The sequence below is a fragment of the Vigna angularis genome, chromosome 9, assembly GCF_016808095.1.
Source record: "Vigna angularis cultivar LongXiaoDou No.4 chromosome 9, ASM1680809v1, whole genome shotgun sequence".
In the NCBI taxonomy this organism is placed as follows: Eukaryota; Viridiplantae; Streptophyta; class Magnoliopsida; order Fabales; family Fabaceae; genus Vigna; species Vigna angularis.
Genome location: NC_068978.1, coordinates 27,520,972 through 27,544,899, shown reverse-complemented (window position 1 = coordinate 27,544,899; position 23,928 = coordinate 27,520,972). Strand labels below are relative to the sequence as shown.

Sequence of the window (23,928 nt, the reverse complement as noted above, 5' to 3'; positions counted from 1 at the left end):
AGTTTTTGTGTATGTTTAAAGAGTATCAAAGTACCACAAGGATACTCTTCAAATATGAAGAGTTTAGTGTCAATGCAGGACTTAAAGCTTGTTGGCATGAAGTCTCACGATTGTCACGTCTTAATGCAACAGTTGTTACCGGTGGCTATTCGTGGAATTTTGCCCAAAAATGTTAGGCACACCATAAACAGGTTGTGTTCATGGTTCTCGTCAATATGTAGTAAAGCCATCGATCCTACAAAGTTAGATGAACTTCAAGGCGAGATAGTTATCATCTTGTGTCAACTAGAGATGTTTTTCCCTCCATCTTTTTTTGACATCATGGTACATTTACTTGTTCATTTGGTTAGAGAAATCAAGTTGTGCGGACCGGTATACTTAAGATGGATGTATCCTATTGAGCGTTATATGAAGATTTTGAAAGGGTACGTTAAAAATCCATATCGTCCTGAAGGTTCGATGATTGAAAGGTATATTGCTGAAGAAAGTATCGAGTTTTGTTCAGATTACATGACATCAACGAATCCAATAGGAGTTCCTCGCACAGCATGGTTGAATAAATTTTCTACAAGTAAAAGCATCCGAGGTGTCAATGTGGTGACAAAAGATCGCGAAGAATTGTTGCAAGCGCATCTTTATATATTGAACAACACAGATGAGGTGATCCCTTTTTTGGAAGCACACAAAGCCATTGTTAAGAATAAAAATCCAAGACAATCAGAGAAATGGCAATTGATGGAGCATAACAAAACATTTATGTCTTGGTTCAAATCTGAAATTGACAAAGAGCCACATTCTTCTGAAACTTTATTGTGGCTTGCAAATGGTTTGAAGTTTGATGTCGTGTGTTGTACAGGTTATGAAGTCAATAATTGCACATTCTATACGAAGACTTTGGATGATAAAAGCACAGTACAAAATAGTGGAATCAGTTTAGAAGCTGAGTCACTTCAATTTTCCACATCAAAAGATCAATCTCCTGTACTTGGATCAATGAGATATTATGGTATAATAGAAGAGATATGGGAGGTTGATTACACCAAGTTTTTTGTTCCATTGTTCAAGTGTAAGTGGTTTGACAATAAGAGTGGTGTGAAAATAGATGACTCGGGTATGACACTGGTTGATTTTCGCAAGGTGGGTTACCGAGACGAACTGTTTATCATGGTTCATCAAGCATCTCAAGTTTTTTATGTCAAAGATACTGCGTCTGACCATTGGTATGTTGCTCTTCAAGGCAAAAAACAAATTGAAGTTAACGAAGACAATCTGATTAATATTTATATTGCTGACAACCATTCATTTCAAACTACAACAAATTTGGATGACCAATCTCTAGTTGACCAATCTCTAATTGACGATGATTTACATGCAATTCGGTCAGATCATGATGAGGGAATATACATATGATGAATCCATATCTTTACGTATGAATTTTCAATTTCTGTATAAGTATTTTATTAATATAACATAAGTTTTCCTTTTATACATTTCCTATGATTACTATTACATGTTTTGTTAATTTATATGATATTACATAAGTCTTGAAATAAAATTTAATGTTGTTATTTATTTTGACAGATATATGGCTGATCATCCACATTCTTCAGGGGATGAGGCTCCCCCAACCAAAATCACTAGAGGACCCACTAGGATGAAACAACTATTGATCAGGAAAAATAGTGGTGAAAGAACTCCGGTGAATGTGAATGTCACCACGGGTGTGGCAACTGGCCCCTATGCAGATGACTTCCGATCATACCTTGGAGTAGTGGCACGTGATAAGATTAGCATTCTCATTCCATCTTTTGATCATGTGTCCGAGGTTGATCGGAACATTATTTGGAAAGATATATTGGTAAGTTAGTTAATAGCATTTGAATTAAAATTTGTTTATATTGATAATTTTGTACTAATAAAACTTTATTATGTTTTTTTCAGATGACATTTGACATTCCAAATGTCACATCACTTAGAAATAAGTGTTTGTCAACTGTTGCAGAAAATTTCAGAAACTTTAAAAGCAAGTTGACATCAAGATACATCTTTGGACACCTTAAACATAAAAGTCCATGTAGTGCATATAAGTTCATTGATGAGGAGACTTGGCGGCTTTTTAAAGAAAGTCGGATGTCAGAGGAATGGCAGGTTTGTGTAGTTCATATTATTCAATTCCTCATTAACAAATATATATCATATGAACTAATTAATTAATGTGTATGTGACAGGCAATTAGAAGCAAAGCACAAGGAACAAGTGCTCACAACAAAAAACCCCACCTATTATCTCGTGGTGGGTATAGGAAGCTTGAGGAGAAAATCCTCAAGCAAAAGACAGATGCTACACCACCATTTCAGGGTGGTAGCCCTCCTCAGCCTCCTTCTCCACCGTCTAGACATGAGAAATGGAAGTTGGCCCGTATGCGACCATCGGGCACCTACTCTTCCGACACTGCACGAGAGATTTCTGAAAGAATTGTAAGTTATCACTGTTCCTAAAATAATAAGTATTGTCATTATACATACTACATTAAACTATTTAAAGAATAGTGGTGTTTTGTAATGTTACAGGACACCTTGGTTGAGCAGAGCTCCCAAGGCCAATTCACTCCAGAGGGTCGCCAGGATATTCTTGCTGCTGCGATTAGACGACCTGAGCACCCTGTACGTGTACGTGCTGCAGGTCCTGGAGTAGGAATTACAGATTATTTTGGGAGCTCTTCTCGTCAGCCTTCATATTCATACAGTGATACACAAAGGATGACAGAAGAGATCACAAAAAAGGTCCGACAAGACCTTAGAGAGGAGATCAGGGCCGAGGTGAGGGCTGAATTCCAGATGCTATACCAGCAGCAGTTTCAGAGCATGCGCCCGGTGCCGTCTCCTATAGAGGAACATGTTATCCCTCCCCCTCCCACAGGTAAACTTAAAAAACATTTATGTGCAATTATTTCTATCTTTTGTATAATCTAACATTTACTCTGACAGGGAGAAGCGCGAAAGGAAGTTGTTCCGCATCAACCATCCCAGAGGATGACATGGACGATGGTAGTCCATGTCTGCTATACATTTTAGAGGATACTGAGATGGTGCTGGTAGCTCGTGGAACAGAGTTTAGGTCAGCGACTGTATGTCATGGTATGCAACTATTAGAGGATGAGGTGAAGGTCTCAGTGGATGAAATGATCATACCAGATGCCTCGGTTCCTCTGTCCACGGAAGAGATTTTCACTGTGGAACAAGCATATAAGTCGTTTATCAGTTGGCCTAAATTTTTGGTTAAACCAGTTTCTGACCCCTCGGTATGAAATTCCTCTTTACACTTCTCAATTTTAAAGGTTTTTGATGTCAAAACTTATCTTATATTTTCATGTAACAACAGACGCAGGCACAAGAGAAGATTCCTCTATCTGAGGATGACCCTCTTTCTTCATTGCATCTACTTGCTGACATCCTTGATGATAAGCCTTTGGAGGTTGAGTATGATGCTAATGTATTTGGGGCAGGCTCTGAGGTCCCAATATACCTTAATAGCCAAGATGTCCGTGAGCTTGCGTCGGGAACACAAGAGTTGAATATTTCAATTATTCAACTATGGACGATGTAAGTCTATGACCAATTATTTATATATAAAATTCATTTGTATATCAAGTATCCTTATATCAAAGTTAATTTTTGATTTCAGGTATATGTCTGGGGTCACTAATAAGTTGGGGCGTTCTGATGATTATGGATTCATTGATCCCCAATCAATTCATGAATCAAATGATTTTGAGCATATCAACATGAGTCTGATAAGAAGTTTTGGAAGGGGCAAGAAAATATACTTTTTGCCTTATATATCCGGGTAAGTCAACTTTGTTAACATAATAATGTTCCATATGTGATTTTAATATTTAATAGTTACGTTATTATGAATTTCAGGTGCCATTGGCAACTTCTTGTTATGTCTATGCAAGACAACTATGCTTTGTGGTTCTGCTCATTGCACAGGCCTCCTCCCACACAACTCAAACAAGCAATTGATTGGTAAGAACCTCAATGTTTGGACTTTCTTTGTTATATAACTGAATGCTAAAACCTTTTTTTATATACAGTTCTATTCCAGCAAGTATGATGATGGGTGGGAGATCAATTGTTAACAGTAGAAAGATTGCTTGGATTTCTCTCAAGGTTTGACATATGCTAAAGTCATACTTTGTTATAATTGTTTTATAACAAATGTTATTAACTAACTATTATCAACTGTGATGATATATTGTAGTGTAACAGACAAAATGGGTCATATGAGTGTGGATACTATGTAATGTATTGGATGACCCATATTGTTCGTTCTCACATCACAAGTCGCTGGGAAACGGTAATATTTAACTTTAACAAATTTATATTTTTTAACAAATGTTGAATTCATATACACTAAATAAAATGAATTGTATTTTGCAGAGATTCAAGACTACTACACCAGTTCCTGAGAAGTCACTATTATTCATTAGGAACGCTGCTGCGAAGTATATAGTTAGATTATACAATAGCTCTTAGATTTAAACAATGCATTTGATTAGATAGAATTTTCTTAGACTTTGTACTTTATTTGATGTTGAACTACATTTGAACATGTGTTTGTTATGTTCAAATTGAATTTGTGTACATGTTTTTATATGCAGGTCTGTTTTTGTGGTAGTGGATATCACAAAAACAGACCTGCAATTTTAAAAAACTGCAGGGGAATATGTCACGGTTCTAACCACAACCGCGGCATATAGTGCTTCGTTTTTTTTTAAAACGAGACATATGGTCGCGGTTCTAACACCAACCGCGGCATATCGTGTTCCCCTATATGCCGCGGTTCAACCGCGGCATATAGGGGATTGTTTTTTTTTTTTTTTAAAAAAAAGGGATTTAGGCAGTGGTTCCCTCGACAACCGCGGCATATTCGGCAACCGATATACCGCGGTTATAACCGCGGCCTAAAGTGTCTGACTTACTACCGCGGCTGAATATGCCGCGGTTCTTAAACCGCGACGTATAGTGAAAATGAACCGCGGTAAAAGCCCCTCGCTGCACTAGTGCTAGCATTTATTAAAATAAAAAATAAATTTAAATAAAATTTAGAGTGGGTTAGACCTACTCTAACACAAAACTAAATTAAATTTAAACTGAGCCAAATACATATTTTTTTTTTCAGCAATAGCACGTCATTTTCTATATTACCAATATAGCATACTGTACCAAATATTAACGAACATAGCACACTTTTACTATAGCTCGATTTATTAATTAGTTTTCTTATTTATTTTTTATTTATTTGCAAAAAAAAAAGGAACAGACTATAAAGAGAAATTATATATAAAATTATAATATTTAATTTGTGTATTATTAAATTCTAATCCTAAAAAGAATTACATGTTTATTAAATTAATTACATAAAGACCTTCTTGAGATACATATCTGATACATAAAGACTTTCTTGAGATACATATCTGATTTGGGCGTCGGAGTGACTTTTGTAAGTCAATAATCCATCGGAGTGGATTGCGTTTTCGAAAAGAATTGAAGATCAAAAGAGAAGAGAGTAAGAAAGAACGACTGACCCTCGGACCAATTCAACCGAAACAGAATTTTTAAATTGTATAATTAATTTTTTTTTAAATATTAAACAAAATGAGATGAAAAATAAATTAATTAAGAAATACAAAACATTTAAGTGTAATTTAATGTATTGATTTCTAGTTTTATTCAAAATTAGCAAAATTAAATTCAATGTATAGGTTATTAAAAATTATAATTAAAAATGAAGGTGCAATATATTTAGTGAAAATTTATTATAAAAGAAAAAAAAATTATTCAATTATAATTTCATTAATCTTACTTAAATCATTAGAAGCCTAATTGGAAATATTAACCCTTTGCTTGGTTGGATAGGTGTGAATCTAGCTTTTAAGAGCTAAAACAGAGGTTGACGAGTGCTCCCGTGTTGGTTATTCCTGGCACAAGTAGACCTTTTGAGGTTTATTGTGATGCTTCTTACATGGGTTAGATTGTGTGTTGATGCAGGAAAAGAAGGTAGTTACTTATGCTTCAATGTAACTTAAGGTATATGAGAAGAATTATCCTACTCATGACTTGGAGTTGGCAATGGTTGTGTTTGTCTTCAAGATTTGGAGGCACTGTCTATATGGTGAACAGTTACAGGTGTTCAGTTATCATAAGAGTTTGAAGTATCTTTTTTATCAGAAGGAACTAAACATGAGACATAGGAGATGGATGGAGTTATTGAAGGATTATGAGTTTGATCTTCTTTACCATCCAGGGAAGGCAAATGTGGTAGCAGTTGCATTGAGTAGGAAGACGGTTGTTTCTGCTTCGATGGTCAAAGAGTTGGAGTTAGAGGAGAGGTTCAGGGATATGAGATTGCAGGTGGAGTTAGAGTCAAATTGTATAAGGTGCAGTAACATGGTGCTTTCAAGTGATCTGCTGGGTTGTATCAGAGAGAAACAATTATCAGATGTGTTGGAACTTTGGCAAGTGTACCAAATCGTTCAAGTAATAAAACCGGTAAGACCGGATATCGTTTCCCAAGAGACTCGTGTCCTAGACAATCGTATAATATCTAACTAATTTAGACTAAAGAATGATTCCATGTTTTTGTGGTTTTCATGCAATTGAATTAAAGATAAAACATAAAGTGTAAAAGTGATCTTTGATAACGCAAACACTTAGGAATGGAAAGATTAGAAATGTTATGGGATGATATTGTTGGGGGTTGATTTCACCTACTTCACTCTTATGTATAGAAAATCACTTCCTCTTCATTAATTAGCTAATGTCAATCTTCTAATTTACTCAAACCCAATCCCTTGGTAGAGAGAGCCTAGACTTACTTCTTAAACTCCAATCCCTTGGAAAACCTAACAAGTTCATCCGCTTTAAGAATTGAGATTCAAGACAACCAAAGGTCCTAGTTCTATCCCTAGATACAATTTCCTTTAGGTGTTTAATCCAGTTCTAGATTCACCCAATATTTCCCAATATCAAGCAAACCCTAAAATCATGATATGGTTGAATTACTCATACAAGCTTTAAGTAGAGGAATTAAACACTAACAATCAATGAAAGATGCATATAATCATTCAAAACAACTGTAATTACATAAAAGATCCGTGGTTACATCAATCCCCAACAAGAATGAAACTAGCTCTCCATGAATGGAGAGCTTGAGCTTACAACAATGGTGGAAATGGAAGAAGGAGGAGGACCCAAGGATGAAGAAGGGCTGTTCCCACAGCTCCTAGCTCGCCTCTGGATGCTCTAATTGAGAGAATTTGTGTCTGGGATGCCAAAAAAGATACAAACCCCTTCGCGTTCCAGAACTAAATAAGCTGTTTCTGCCACATCAGCAAAAGTGGCGCCCGGCGGCCCGACAGACAGGCGCCAGGCGCGCCCTCGGTCAGCATTGTCACGCCCGGCGCCGCCTAGGTCAGTAGGCGCCCGGCGTGACTCTCTGCAGCAGCCTGGGTTCTTCATCTTTTCAGCTACTCTTCTCTCTTTTCTTGGGTTTTGGCAATGTTCTTTGGTGGGTAGCTTCTCCCAGCTTCTTTGAATGGGGATTAGCCATCAAAAGGGCTAATTACAACTTATGATGTAATCACTTACAAATAACAAGAAATTGAGTTAAACAAGACTAGAAGTAAAGGAAGAGTTGACAATTTCCATCAATTTGATGTTGGATAATGAAGTAAAATTGGTCATTATCAACTCCCCCAAACTTAGAACCTTGCTTGTCCTCAAGCAAATGGTAAACTATTCTAGAATACAATCATTCAAATGCATTGGTTTCAAATTTGAGATATCCTTTAAGTTCAAGAAGTGAAAATCCTGCGTTAGCATCTAATAGAAAGAACATAATGGATATATACAGCTGTCATCAATCAAGCACAACAGAGGTGTTCACCTATAAACAATTATGGTCACAATGCAAAGGGTGCAAAAGAAATCAACAAACATGACAGAGTGTTTCACTTGATGTATGGAATCAATCCTCACCTGGAAAGTGTTTCACTCTAATGCACTGGTGCATAAGGGTGTATAAAGCTCACTCTGCAGTCATAATATCACACAATTTAACTTTGCCTTTCGTTTCAATCAAATCAAACACATCACAAGCAAGTTGATAACACAAGGACTTTGTTTGGCTTGTATTGTGATTGGGCTAAGAAAGAATCATGGTTTTTCTGGAATTCAAAGGATCTTGAGCTGAGAGATTAAGTAATTCACTTCATGCATATAAACTTCTCTTTTTGCTCCTCATGTACTATTACCAATTTCAAACTTATACCCAACTATTTTTCATTAAACTCTTCTTTTTCTCTTTTTCTTACTTTTCCATCTATGTCTTTTTCTCAATACACCATATTTTCCCCCCAAACTTGGATTATTCTCCTGTAATGCAGATGTATGTTCAACTCAGCTCAAGGTACAAGGATCAGGGAATTTTCAATAAGCTTAAGGTACAAAGAGGAAAGATCTTTTTACATTTATGGTTGAATGGCTAATGTGTATGTAAGGTGAGAAAAGAATGCCTTGATCAAATTCAACAAGCAAGTAGATAGTTCAAATCATAGAAACTCAGGCAAAGTCAATTGTGGTCTAGCATGATAGCATTCGCACATAAAAAAATCTGAGGCACAAATTCTCACCCTATTAATCAAGATTCCATACTTTGCTAAACACAATGTCATGAATATTGACTGCAATTGATTCCCTAAGCATTGGCATAACTCAGTGAAGACATCCATAATCAATGCTCAATTAACTCAACTATTTCCACACATTCAATCACATAAAGGAAGCATAACAACCAGATTTTCACACATCATTAACTCATACTGTCAAACCAAATGCCAAGAAGATGTTTAAGAAAAGGTTGTAAACATAAAAACTTCAAAAAATAAAAAGGGCCTAAAAGTAAAATAAAGACTGAAAATGAAAGGAAAAAAAAGATAGTCGACTACTGTGATGGCCATCTATCAGTCTGAGTTCTCCTCGTCTACCTCATCATCGTCCTCCTCCTCATCGTCATCATCATCCTCATCCATAGCAGCAGTGCCATCCTGAGGTCTACCCCCCCCCCCCCCCCCCCCCAGAAGGAAAGGACTGGTCCCTAGGCCAAGCAACGAAGGTGTTGTACTGGTCAGACGTCATGAAACCTGGATGGGATGCTGCATAAACATGCCTCATCATCTCTGCGTAGGCCTGGCCGATCCGATTCACCGCCTCCAGCTTTGATTCAATCAGTGCAAGTCTCATGTCCATCATCTGGTAAGGATCGGACGGAGGTGCTGGTGGTGGTGGCTGAGGACGTCTGGGGATAGGGCGCTGTCTAGCATGTATCCTCGGTGATCTGGGTGGTGGACTGGCAACTCCATCATCTGCATCCAAAAAAAATTGGATATAATACCCCATATCAATCGGTTTCCTGGGATGCTCGAACGGTGGAATAGTAGTGTCCACTCCTTATTGCTTGCAGAGATGTGTGATCAGAGATGGATGTCCAAGGGGAGCTTTTGTTGAATTCGCACAGTTGTGTATCTCATTAGCGATTAGTTTCCCCAGGTTTACAGAGCGTCCAGTGAGAATGGCATAAGATGACAGCTCTGTTAACCGTGACATCAGAGACATGTGTGCACGGTGAAATGTTGGAATGCACAAGAGGCATCCATAGACGGCTGAGAGAACTGAGATGTACCCTCTTTATGTGAAGAGGTTGTTGCTGCCTATTTCTTTGAAATGTGCCTCCTGTAATGCATAAGGCCTGCTCAATCTCCTCATAGTCAAGCTCAGTCACCATCAGCTCGGCGTAGCCACATAGCTCGTCATCATCTTCCCACTCTGTGTTGAGGAACTCATTTATAGTGTCAGCATTGAATGGAATCCGCTGACCACGCACATAGCTCCAGAAGGGTTCTGTGTCCGGGGAGAAGGATTTGGCATTTGCATAAAATTCCTGGACAATGGCTATGTTGGCTGGTTCTGGGTATGTGGTTAAATGGCTCCATTGCCTCTCCATAATCTCATTGGAGAAGTCTGGCACATCTTGAGGTAGAAGGGTGATTTTCCTCTCCATCAAAAGTTTTCTGTTCTGGACATTGGAGAAGTGCTTCTTATGGTCCTTGGTTAAGAAGATATCAGAGAATATCTTCTCTTTCCTTCTGTTTTCCCTTAGACCAGCAGTGGTCTTAATCCTCTTGGACCCAGATGAAGAAGCCATATCTGCAAAATAAGGTAGGATCAAAGAAGTCACATGTTATTAGATTCATGAATGAACTTCTCAATAACTTTCATCTTTATGCACCCATTACATGCAATGATATCCACACTAATTATACATTCAAAATTGAGCAAAGAAGGGCCCTAATTAGTGCAAATTTGAAGCCAAACCAGAAAAACAGTAAGAAAACATGAATCTGCCAGGGTTAGTCACGCCGGGCGCCGTCTCAGTCAGTAGGCGCCGGGCGTGACAGCAGGTTATGCAGATTTTTGGCTAAAGCCTCTCAACGGCTAGCTCAGTTTCCAGACATTGAAATAAGCTTAAGCACTTGAAATATTCAGCCTTGAATAAACCAATCATCACAAGTCAAGGTACAAGAACAAATTGTCATGAATCAACACAAGTTTTCAAACTTTCAATAGCTCAAACTCAGATTTAATCACAGTTTAGTCAATATTTCAAAACAATTAACATGGAAACAAAACACACAAGCTGCAGGACACACCAAAACAAACATCAACTGGGCAGGGAAAGTCGCGCCGGGCGCCGCCTCAGTCAGTAGGCGCCGGGCGTGACATGCAGTCTTGGGGTAAACCCAGATTCTGCATTTCAGCCACTGTGAGTGTGTGTGTGTGCGTGTGTTCAAGCAAGACAAAGAAGGCACGAATTTAATACAACAGAGCAGCAATAACAAACAACACTCTAATTGAATTGAATTAAACTACCCTAGATCAAATTCAAACCATGTACATGATGAACAACCAAGGCCAAGCATTGTGAAGGAATTTACAATTAAGAGAATGAAAAACCTACTTGATGTGCAGAGAATGTGATTAGCTTGGTGTGAGGGTTTTTGAATTGGGAGAGTGCTTTGGTGGAGATGGACCGAGAGTGAGCAAAGAGAGAATGGAGTGGTCCAACGTTGGTGGCAGCAACAATGTGGTGTGTGGGCTGGAAATTTGTGAGGATGAAGTTGATTGGGGTGATTTGGAGTGGAGAAGAGTGGAAAACGTGAAGTGGAGTGCGTGAGGGTAAGCGTGAGGGGTTGGGTAGTTTTAGGTTAAGGTTAATTTGAATTGGGCCTCACCACTGTGCACTCTGGAAAGATAGCTGCAGAAGTCGCGCCCGGCGCCTAATGGATCATGCGGCGCCCGGCGTGGGATTGTGACCCAGCCAAATGCAGAATCAGAGAAGGAATGGTCAAGCTGGACGAGCGGGCGCCCGGCGCCCTCTAGTGTTTGCGGCGCCGGGCGTGAGTTTCTGCAGAATTATGCAGAAACTGATTTTCAAGTTACCTAACACGGGTTTTTGTGAAATTGAACTTCAAAACACTTGAGATGCTCCAGAATCCCATATTATCATTAAACAAACTTGTTCAAAACCCAAGGAATTGAATTGGAGTACTCAAGTTGCAAATTGAAGTCATTCTTTCAAAGTTTTGAAATTCCACAAGTTAGGCAACATTTTTGGCTATTGGCTAAAGTAAGGCACTTTGAAATCATGTAAAACCAGCCCAGAAAATAGCCAAAACAGTTTCACATCTCTAATTCACATCAATGCACAACATCCTTCAACAATCTAACAATCAACTCAAAACATCACCTTGGTTGTTCTTCACACAAACATGGTTCAAAACAAAGACAACACATTACACATTAAAACATACAATCAAACAATCAAACAACACTCAAAAATTAAAATCACACAAGAGAGAAGGTTAGAAAGCTGGGTTGCCTCCCAGTAAGCGCTTGTTTAACGTCATTAGCTTGACACCATTAGGCTCAAGTTTGATTTTTGATGTTGGAATGCTTCTTCTTGTCATGACACCAACATCCTTTCAGCAATTTCCTAGTCACCACCTTGACTCTCCTAGAATATGGAGCCTCTATCTCAAGCACTCCATTTATCTTTATGTTCTTGATGACCCATAACCTATTCTTGAATCTCACTGGTTTGCCAGGTTTGGGCTCATCGCTTGCCATCACAGGATTTTGGTGAACTAGTTCCTCTTCCTTTTCTTCTTCTTCTCCCTTTACTCTTGGAGATAAACAACTAAGGCTCCTTTTTACCAACTTGGCAGCTTGCTTTGTTAGACTAGTAATTGATAGAAGTTCATCTGTAGCTTCAAGACTAGTCTCTTTTTCATGATTTTGCTGCTCAACCCCAAAGACGTTGAAAGTCACCTCCTCATCTTGGTCTTTCAATTTCACTTTTCCTTCTTCTACATGAATGACAACCTTGGCTGTCTTCATGAAAGGTCTTCCAAGTATGAGTGGTATCTCGACATCTTCTTCTATGTCCATAACTACAAAATCCACCGGGAATTGGAGTTTATCTATTTTGACCACCACATCTTCCACGACACCATACGGATACTTGATGGATCTATCCGCCAGCTGCAGCATCATTCTCGTAGGCTTGACTTCAAGACCACCAATCTTCTTAAGCATAGATAGGGGTATCAGATTGATACTAGCCCCCAAGTCAACGAGAGCTCTACCTATCTCGTGGTTTCCAATAGTTCATGGAATGGTGAAACTCCCTGGATCTTTAAATTTTGGAGGAAGAGTCTTCTGCATGATGGCACTGCAATTTCCCTGTACTTCAATTGTTTCCTCATCTAAGTATTTCTTCTTGCTGAGGATTTGCTTCATGTACTTCGCATAAGCAGGAATTTGTTGCAGTGCTTCGGTCAATGGCATGGTGATCTCAAGTTGATCGAATATTTGCTTGAAACGAGCCAACTGTTTCTCCTTCCCTTTAGTACATGGGATTTTTGGGTAAGGGAGGTGTTTCACTATTTCTTTCTCTTTTTGGTTTTTCTCGTTTTCAATTTTGTTTTTCTCTTATCCACCTTCAACAATCTCTTCTTCAATTATTTCTTGATCTTCCTCTTCATTCTTTTCTTGTTCTTTTTCTTCTGGCTTTTCTTTTTCTTCTTCTTTTCTTCCAACCTCTTTCCCACTTCTTGTGAATATTACATTACATTCTTCCTTGGGGTTGACTTGCGTATTTGCAGTAAATTGTCCACCCTGTTGGTTTGCTAATTGCTTGGGCAATTGACCAACTTGCACTTCCAGATTCTTTATAGATGCATCAGTGTTTTTCTGGTTTTGGATGGACTGCTGTATGAACATTTGCAAGGTATCTTCTAGCTTTGAAGTCCGATCATTTTGAGGTTGATAATGCTGGGTAGGTTGATACGGATTTTTACTGCTAGAAGCTTCTTGATTTTGTCTCCACCCTTGATTGGAAGGATTAGGGAAATGATTGTTGAAGAAGTGGTGCCGTCCTTGATTTCCCATATAATTGACTTCTTCAGGTTGGGACGTACTAGGACTTTGACAATGGCCGTTGGGGTGGTTATCTCTACAGAAATCACATCTCATTACTTGATGATGTGGTTGAGGTTGAGCTTGCATTGCTTGTAACTGCTGAGGTAGTTTGGCCATATGTTGAGTTAAGAGTTCCATTTGTTGAGCCAGAAGCTTATTCTGTGCAAGTAAAGCATCCTGGGCACTCAGTTCATACACTCCTCTCCTCTGTGCTGGAATTCTCCCATGTTGGCTCCTCAAATCAGTGGAAGCCATATTTTCTATCACAGCAATGGCTTCATCAGCAGTCTTAAAAAGTACTGAACCACCAAAGGATGCGTCTAATATCATCTTTGTATGAGGTTGCAAACCATTACAGAAAGTTTGCACTTGCATTTCTAGACTGAATCCATGGCTGGGACACTTTCTCAATAAAGATTTAAATCTTTCCCAGGCTTCACAAAGTGGTTCATCTACTCCTTGTACGAAAGTAGCAATTGCAGCCTTCACCTCTGTGCTTTTTGCTGGTGGAAAGAAGCGTGCTAAAAACTTGTATTCTACATCTTCCCAGCTCGTTAGGCTTTGATTTGGCTGTGACTGGATCCATGCCTTTGCCTTTCCATTAAGAGAGAATGGGAAGAGTCTCATGTACAATGCTTCTTCATCCTCCCCTTTTACACCCATAGTGCCACACAACTCATAGAAGGTGACTAAATGCGCATGAGGGTCTTCATTGTCCAGGCCAGAAAATTGGTTTGAACTGATGAGCTGGAGTAAAGCAGGCTTCATTTCTGCTAGTTTATCACTCATCGTGGGCCTCACAATGCTAGAGAAGTTTCTCGGGCTTGTGTAAGTGATTGAGTCCCCTATGGTTCTCCTTGGAGGTGGTCCTGCGCCAGCCATCCCGTTCACAGAAGAAGAATCAAAAGATTCTATTTCTTGATTGTTGAAAGGAAATCAGGATTGAGGGGCAGCTTGTTGACTTAGAGCTCGCTGTCTCCTTGTGTCACTATTGTTTCTACGAGCTGTTTTCTCAATCTCAGGATCCACAAGGAGTGGTTCAGATGACACAGTCCTCCTTGTACGGATGTTTCCCTGCATACACTAGAAAACAACCAAACTCCTGCGCCACAAGTTAGCCCAAAAATAAAGATAATAATTACAACAAAATAGAAAATTATACACAAAAAGATAAAGTCTAAAACGGTTAAAAATCACACAAAAGTCTAGTTTAACACGGGTCCCCGGCAGCGGCGCCAAAAACTTGATGAGGCCCAACTTAACTTGTTAGCCGTTGCTAGGACTCGGGTTCAATCCCCAAATCCCCGGCAACGGCGCCAAAAACTTGTTGGAACTTTGGCAAGTGTACCAAATCGTTCAAGTAATAAAACCGGTAAGACCGGATATCGTTTCCCAAGAGACTCGTGTCCTAGACAATCGTATAATATCTAACTAATTTAGACTAAAGAATGATTCCATGTTTTTGTGGTTTTCATGCAATTGAATTAAAGATAAAACATAAAGTGTAAAAGTGATCTTTGATAACGCAAACACTTAGGAATGGAAAGATTAGAAATGTTATGGGATGATATTGTTGGGGGTTGATTTCACCTACTTCACTCTTATGTATAGAAAATCACTTCCTCTTCATTAATTAGCTAATGTCAATCTTCTAATTTACTCAAACCCAATCCCTTGGTAGAGAGAGCCTAGACTTACTTCTTAAACTCCAATCCCTTGGAAAACCTAACAAGTTCATCCGCTTTAAGAATTGAGATTCAAGACAACCAAAGGTCCTAGTTCTATCCCTAGATACAATTTCCTTTAGGTGTTTAATCCAGTTCTAGATTCACCCAATATTTCCCAATATCAAGCAAACCCTAAAATCATGATATGGTTGAATTACTCATACAAGCTTTAAGTAGAGGAATTAAACACTAACAATCAATGAAAGATGCATATAATCATTCAAAACAACTGTAATTACATAAAAGATCCGTGGTTACATCAATCCCCAACAAGAATGAAACTAGCTCTCCATGAATGGAGAGCTTGAGCTTACAACAATGGTGGAAATGGAAGAAGGAGGAGGACCCAAGGATGAAGAAGGGCTGTTCCCACAGCTCCTAGCTCGCCTCTGGATGCTCCAATTGAGAGAATTTGTGTCTGGGATGCCAAAAAAGATACAAACCCCTTCGCGTTCCAGAACTAAATAAGCTGTTTCTGCCACATCAGCAAAAGTGGCGCCCGGCGGCCCGACAGACAGGCGCCAGGCGCGCCCTCGGTCAGCATTGTCACGCCCGGCGCCGCCTAGGTCAGTAGGCGCCCGGCGTGACTCTCTGCAGCAGCCTGGGTTCTTCATCTTTTCAGCTACTCTTCTCTCTTTTCTTGGGTTTTGGCAATGTTCTTTGGTGGGTAGCTTCTCCCAGCTTCTTTGAATGGGGATTAGCCATCAAAAGAGCTAATTACAACTTATGATGTAATCACTTACAAATAACAAGAAATTGAGTTAAACAAGACTAGAAGTAAAGGAAGAGTTGACAATTTCCATCAATTTGATGTTGGATAATGAAGTAAAATTGGTCATTATCAAGATGCCGAGCTATAGAGGTTAGTGAGTTTGCTGGGTACAGAGTAGGGTTAAGAGTATGCTTTAGGGACTAATGGTATATTGAGATTTAGAGGCAGAGTTTGTGTTCTTGATGATGTGAAGTTGAAGAGATTGATCATTGAGGAAGGACACCAGAGTCATTTTAGCATGCATTCTAGCATGAATAAAATGTATCAAGACCTGAAGAAGTCTTTTTGGTGGTTTGGGATGAGAGGAGATGTAACACGGTTTATTTCTTCTTGTTTGACCTATTAAAGAGCTAAGGTGGACAACGACCTGGTGGTTTGTTACAATAGTTGGAGGTTCTTGAGTTGAAATGAGATAGTATAGCCATGAACTTTGTTACCCATTTACCACAAACAATTAGAGGTCATAATGTCATTTGGGTTATAGTGGGCAGGTTAACAAAGAGTGCTCATTTCTTGGCGGTGAATATGAGAATGTTTATGGTGCAGCTTGCACAGTTGTACATCAAAGAGATAGTGAGACTACATGGGGTACCGTCGAGTATAGTGTCAGATCGATATCCACGGTTTACATCTAGGTTTTGGCAATCTCTATAAAGTGAGCTGGGTAGCAGATTACAAATGAGTTATGCATATCATCCCTAGATGGATGATCAATCTGAGAGAACGATCCAATCACTAGAGGATTTACTGAGGACATGTTTAACACTATCGGAGCGATCAAATCTATTCTATGTATTTACACTTTTAGTTAAGTTGTCAATCGAGCTTAGACTCTATTCGGTTGATCTTTGGATTGGAGAGGCCATTGACAATGACACTGATGAAGACAAGCATCATCTACGCATCCTTTGCCACTTTCCCCAAAAGACTCCTCAAACGAAAAAAGAAGAACGTTAACATTATTACTTTGATGCAATGAATGATTGGTTTCACCTATTAGCCTATGATAAGAGGCGAAAATAACAAACCAGGTCCATCGTTATTGATAACAACAATGCTATTCATAACAACAGTTATTAAAATTTGTGTATTATTAATTTCTAATCCTAAAAGGAGTTATATGTTTATTAAATTAATTATATTAGAATTTTTAAAATGTATAATTAATTATTTTTAAATATTAAACAAAATGAGATGAAAGTTAAATTAATTAAGAAATACAAAACATTTAAGTGTAATTTAATGTATTAATTTCTAGTTTTATTCAAAATTGGAAAAATTAAATTCAATGTATAGGTTAAAAATTATAATTAAAAATTAAGGTGCACTAGATTTAGTAAAAATTTATTATAAAAGAAAAAAATTATACAATTAGAATTGCATTAATCTTACAAATTCTATTACCGTAACTTAAACCATTAAAAAGGTGATATAAAAAAAATTCATAAAGAAAAGGAAATAACATTGAGTTACTTACAAAACATCAAAGACTAACATAAGTCACTCCACCATCATCAATGGATGATGAAACACAACACACATTGTTTGGGATCCAAGTGTGAGTTCAAGTCATACATTGGATAGAATTGAGAAAGTAGAGCAGTATATAAAGATGAAATACTCATTAACCTATTGCCTTAAGGTTTTGGGTAAAAAGTGGTGTCGATCCTTATATAGTTGGCTCAGATGTTATTGGTGTTTGTGTAACCCACGGGTAACCTCCTCCTCGATAGACCCAACAGTGGTATCAGAGCCAGGTTTGTTTTGGTGACCGGCTCGAACGAGTATAATGATCTCTATACCGAAAATCTTCCTGGCAAAGGGTATTCAGGTAAGCGAGTTTCGTTAAGATGAACAACGGTTGAAAAGGGCATGTTGGGTATCCAAGTGTGAGTCCAAGTCCCACATTGGATAGAATTGAGAAAGTATAGCAGTATATAAAGATGAAAGACCCATTAATCCATTGCCTTAAGGTTTTGGGTAAAGAGTGGTGTCGATCTCTTATATAGTTGGCTCAGATGTTAACCTATGGTGTTTGTGTAACCCACGGGTACTGAAGGTCAATGAATGACATGTTGAACATCTTCATTATTAGCTAAAACAAACTCAAAGATATCATTGTTCAACAATTTAAAGCAGAATATGGTACCCAAAATGACTTAACTTTGGTTCTCATGGTCCTAAGAAATGACTTCATACCACAATAAAAAAAATCGATATAAGCGACGGCTAAATAAACTTAAGAAAATAACTATACATATCTAAATACAATTTAGGATGTAATTGAAATTTTTTTACCAAACAAATTCAATTATATTTAAATAATATTACAATATGAATGCTTAGAATAATATTTAAATAATAGAAAAATCAAATCTCAATGAATAAATAAGAGATGAAATCGAAAAATTAACTCTAAAATTTAGAAATCCATAAAAGAGTAATGAAGTAGAAAATTAAATTATATTCTAGAAATGTAAAGAGAAATAATAAAAGACGGAAGATAATGAAAGAACTTGTATTGAAATTAACTGAAGTTGTATAAGAATGTGAAAATAGTTGAAAGTAAAAATATTAAAGAAGCTTCGTAAAAGTAGACATTATATATATATATATATATATATATATATATATATATATATATATATATATATATTATTCTCAATAATAAAAAAATAGATATATAATTTAATGTAATTATAAATATAAAAAAAATCATTCGTATTTAAAGGATAGTTATTTGCTCCTTCAAATTCATGAATTCAACGATAATAAAATTAGAATTACATAATTTTGAGAAACATATATATAAAAGAAAGCCTATGAAAAATAAGTCACACTTAAAAACTGATTATAAAAAATATAATAATTAAGATCTCATTTTAGGTTCCTAAAAAAGATTTTCGTACAAAAATATTTTTAAAAAATTTAAAACATTTAAATTAGTTAGAGGATAAGAGTTTGAAAAGAAAACAAAATATAACTATTTGAATTCTTATATTTCAAACATTTTTCGAAAATATAAAAAAAGATTTTTTTTATGTGAAAAACAATAAAAACTAGTATATAAAAGTTAGTATACTATCAAACTAATATTCCACTCTCAAGAATGTATCTATAATATTTTTACTTTCTTTGTATAGGAATGGAAGGAAAGATGTGTGAAATAAAAAGAAAGTTCAGCTTTTTACTCTTTAAATGAAGATGGACACGATAGAGTATAAAGTAAGAGCATATTTATATTATTTAATAGTTTTCATGTTTTGCATTCTTTATTATAATTTTTTTACTTTAATATTTATTGATATTAGATGATGTAGGTTATAAAATAAATTGAAAATCCTTCTAATTTATTTTTTATTATTATGTAAAAAAATAAAACTAGTTCGAAACTGAAATTTGAAAAATTATAATTGAAAACTATAATAAAACTTATATACAAACATAAATGACTTATGGAAGTTACATTACAACTTTCTTTATGAATCTAATGAGAGAATGTTTTTTTGGCTCAGACACTTTTTTCATGTTCTTTGATTCACCACATATCAGATACACTATTGTGTTCTTGACCACCAATCCATTACCGAAATTCACAAAAATCTCCACATTGTCTCCATATTCTAAATTTGACATTATGTCATGCCAATCTTCATCTTTAAAGGAAATTACTGTGCCATGATTGTGTATATGGAATGTACACTTTGTGTAATTAACAATTACGACAGTAGTAAATTCAGGTTCAATGATCTTAGGAGTTGATAAATAAACAACACACAAAATGATTCCTTTCATATCACCATCTTCAGGCACAACGAAAGAAACAGAGTGTCCCTCACCCATATGGGCCAAACAATAAGGATCATTCACAGCTGGGAGACAAACATCACCACACTCACTGCTTGACAATACCTGCACCATAACATAAAAGGCTTCTTCATTATTCTAATTTTTCTATTCAAATTCTCTTCTATAATCATTATTTTAACATCAATAATTACAAAAGTGGGCATTTATAATCAAACAAACAACAATGCAGTACATAATCAAAACATACCAATGGTAACTAATTTAAACAAATCTGATTAATAGTTTTGTTCTGTATGTATCATCATTAGGTCGTTAATGATTTACAAAGCATTTATGTTTTTGTCTCTTTTAGTATATTTCTTCGACTATTGGAAATATAACAACAGTGAAGCCATAAAGTAAAAAAGTATTGAAATAAAAGAAAAATCACTTGATTAGTTGATTACCAAAATCAGAAACTTCTAAACGAGGATCTATGGATCTCGCATCTCAAAAGCAAGAAAACTTTTTTCAAACAAAAGGAACAATAAAAATATACTACCTTTACATCTTGCCATTTGTCCGTAAGTCCGTGTTCAAGATCCAGATAATATAAGTGTTATAATTGATTATTGTAGTTTGACTCAGATACTTCATTAGGATTATTTTATGTTCTCTTGATTAATAACTAAAATGATATAGTGAAGGTAAGAAACAAAGACAAAGCTGGAGAAGAACCTGAGATATGTTATCGCTGACAGCATTGAAGAATTGATGGTATGCTCCAACACCAATCAAAGAACACCTGAAGTGCTGCTTTGAAATTCCTGATTCTGTAATATTCGCAAAATATTCAACCAAAATATTTTTCAGTTGCTTAGATAATTCAAATTCGGTGTCACATGCTACCAAAAAACTTCGAATATTTGCAAGGGTGCTAAGCAATGGTGCAATATCAATCGTATTATCCTCCGTATCCATGCAAAACGAATGAATATAAGAGATGGGATTCATTATTGGGGACATCCAAGACCGAATGATAGAAGGAAAAAGATTATGAGATAATCCCTCAAATCGACGTAGGGATATATATCCAATGCTTTTTGAGCTTACAATTGAAAAAGGAACTTCTTTCACAGTTGTATTTTCAGCGATTAGAGTTATCAAGGATTCCAACTTTGCTATATCTTTATCCATTATGTCAATCTTGGAACAACCAGAGAGAATGAAGGTTCTTAAAGATTTCAAGTCATATATCTCTGTTGGAAGATTGTATAGACTTGTACAATATTTCAAATTTAGGAGAATAAGACTATTGAGTGATCCAATAGATTGGTGTAATTTGCTCAATCTCGAACAATATTTGAAAATGAGGTGTTCAAGACTTGGTAATCCGGTAAAGTCAGGGGTTGTAGTTAAATGCTTGGAGTGACTGAGGTTAAGGACTTTTAGCGATCTCAAAACCTGCACCAAGATAGTTTTTCATTTTAGACATATTAGAGTACAAATTAAAAATGAAGTAATAGCAAGCTACTGATTTATTTTAATTAAGTTGTATTTTAACGAGAAGTGACTCGAAATAAAACCTGGGGTGTTTTCCAGAGAAATCGAAGAAGACTGCGTTTTAAATCAATAGCTATTGCATCATGCTCATACAAGTTGTTAGGTAGACCTTCTGAAGAAAGCCCATGCCAACTGATCCATCTTAGTTTCTTAAGAAGGTACTTAGAATTTACAGTCGGTTGTAAAGTTTCGAAGGCATTGAAAGGCAACCACTGCATGGCTTCTGTCCCCTGTGATGAAAATTCCAAATAAAAACAAATGTACTGCACAGGACAAAGTAAATGCTTTCAAAAGAAGTTTCAAACCACGTGTAAAGAATGTTCTTACATATTTTGTATCCTTATAAAACCACAGTCGCCTGTTCTTCCCAAAATCCTTTCCTGAATTTTCATGAATAATTTGTATTCCGATTTGTTGTAGCGAAGGATGCATTCCTAATTTGTTATTCTTGTTAGTTTTGACGAGGTTACGCTCGATGAGAACTCTTATTGCAATATCAGCGTCTACTCCACAGCCATTTAGGATCTTCCTTACATAGGCTCTGCTCTTACCAATAAAGAAACAACATATATCAAGGAATATATCTTTTTCCATTTCATTGAGTGAACCTTCGATGCTTACTTTTATTATCTCTCGAAAAATACGCTTGTTAACCATCTGCATGTCAACCTTCTCAAATTTAAACAATACACTGTTCCATTCTTCTTTCGTCCTTTTAAATAAACTACTTCCAACGACTTCAAGAACTAGTGGTAGTCCTTTACAATAACTAACTACTTTTCTGGCAAGGTCTTCGTATTCTTCTTTTGGTTTTGCTTCTCTAAATGCGTGCCAACTAAAAAGCTCAAGGGACTCCTCTTCGTTCATTGGCTCTACCCGAAAGTCAGAATGAACTTGATCTCTCCCTATTCTATATATTGATGTAACGATTATAACAGTTCCTTCAACTAACAATTTAAGACAATCCCATAGGTCGAATAAATTATTAAAGTAATTTACATCGTCAAGTACAATCAGAACCTTTTTTCCTAAAAGTCTTTCCCTAATCATAGTTCTTCCCACATCAACGCTAGGAATCTCCATCTTTTGTTTTAGGACATCTAAAAGAAGTTGTTCTTGTAAACGAAGTTGCCCTCTTATTCCGCTAACCTGTGAAATATTTTCAATGAAACTTTTATGCTTGAATGTCCAATGAATTTGATTGTAGATGGCTTTGGCAAGAGTACTTTTACCGGATCCTTCCGGTCCATGTATCTCTATCATACAAACTTCAGTGGATTTATTTTTGATAGTTCGAATCAGATCTTCCACGTGGGATTGTAATCCAACAGGAAATTTAGTAGCTGACAAGACTGGTAAATTAACAACGCTTTTAACAATTTTCTCCACTAGTTCAGCATCACTCCTTCAAGTTCAAGAGCAATGATAGAAGTAGTCATGTATTAAGAAAATGAAATCGGAGGCTTAAAAGATGGTTGATTGAGTGAGTGATGTACCTGTGATTGCTCTCATCCCATCCAAAGAAATTTGCAGCTTTGGTGAGTGCATGGCTCCACCTGGACATGCCATGCTCCAGTTCTTGTCCTGAAAATGTTTGTTGAGCAGTTTCCTTCAAGGCTTTTCCAAAGTCACCCTTCTGAAGACGTACATCAGATGGCTGGATTTCATAATATACGGGCAGAACATGTCGGCAATAAGTTTCGTGCCATTTGATGATTTGTTGAAGCTGATCAAGACACCAAGCAGATTGAGAATAGGTTTGGGTGAAAACAACAATTGCTACACGACAGCGGCTGAGAATAGGTTCTTGGATGTGAGTTGACTTCACTGCATTGTGGTAATGAAGGAAAGTGGTGAGACCAACAGTAGAGAGGGCATAATTGAGATGAGAAACAAATTTTCTGTGGATGTCTTCTCCGTTGAAGTTGATGAGCACATCGTACTTCCGTGGGAGTTTGTAGGATGAGGAGGCGTTATCCATGGAAAGGAATTGTTGAGAGGTCAGAAAGAGTTAGAAGAAAAAACAATACTGCAAAGTGAAGGAGATGAATGCATCGTAAAACAATTATATAGTTTTAATATTTTATTCATAAATGTTAAATACAATGTATAGAATACGAAGTTATAAAATGCATAAAATGAAAAGGACAACTAGAAAATGATAGAATCGAAATGAGAAAGGAAAGGAGAAAGGGAGAATATAAAATAAGAAAACGATGAAAAAAAGGACTCAATTAAAAACTGAAAGCAACAAGGGTGTACGAAAAATAAATTAAAATCAGAATAAAGAGGATTAATTAAAGTAAAAAGGATAAAATGTAATAGAATAAAATAAAATCAGAACAAAATGGGAAAAATGAAAGACAAACAAACAAAATAAATCGAGATGGAAAAGAGATTAAAATAAAATAAATAAAAATAAGAAAAACATAAAGAAAGAGAATAAAATAGCCTTACTTGATCCCTCACAAATTTA

At 36.6% G+C, this 23,928-nt stretch overlaps 1 protein-coding gene across 1 annotated transcript; it reads right to left on the bottom strand.

Annotated features, from left to right (window-relative positions):
* Positions 1–19,489: 19,489 nt before the first annotated feature.
* On the bottom strand, positions 19,490–23,471 carry LOC108346734 (disease resistance protein RPV1-like). The gene is made up of 5 exons (XM_017585787.2): positions 22,949–23,471; positions 21,780–22,857; positions 21,476–21,682; positions 20,628–21,353; positions 19,490–20,012 (listed from the first exon to the last, which is right to left on the bottom strand). Exons 1-5 carry the CDS (start codon positions 23,431–23,433, stop codon positions 19,563–19,565), a joined length of 2,946 nt encoding a protein of 981 aa, XP_017441276.2. The 5' UTR covers positions 23,434–23,471; the 3' UTR covers positions 19,490–19,562.
* Positions 23,472–23,928: the final 457 nt, after the last annotated feature.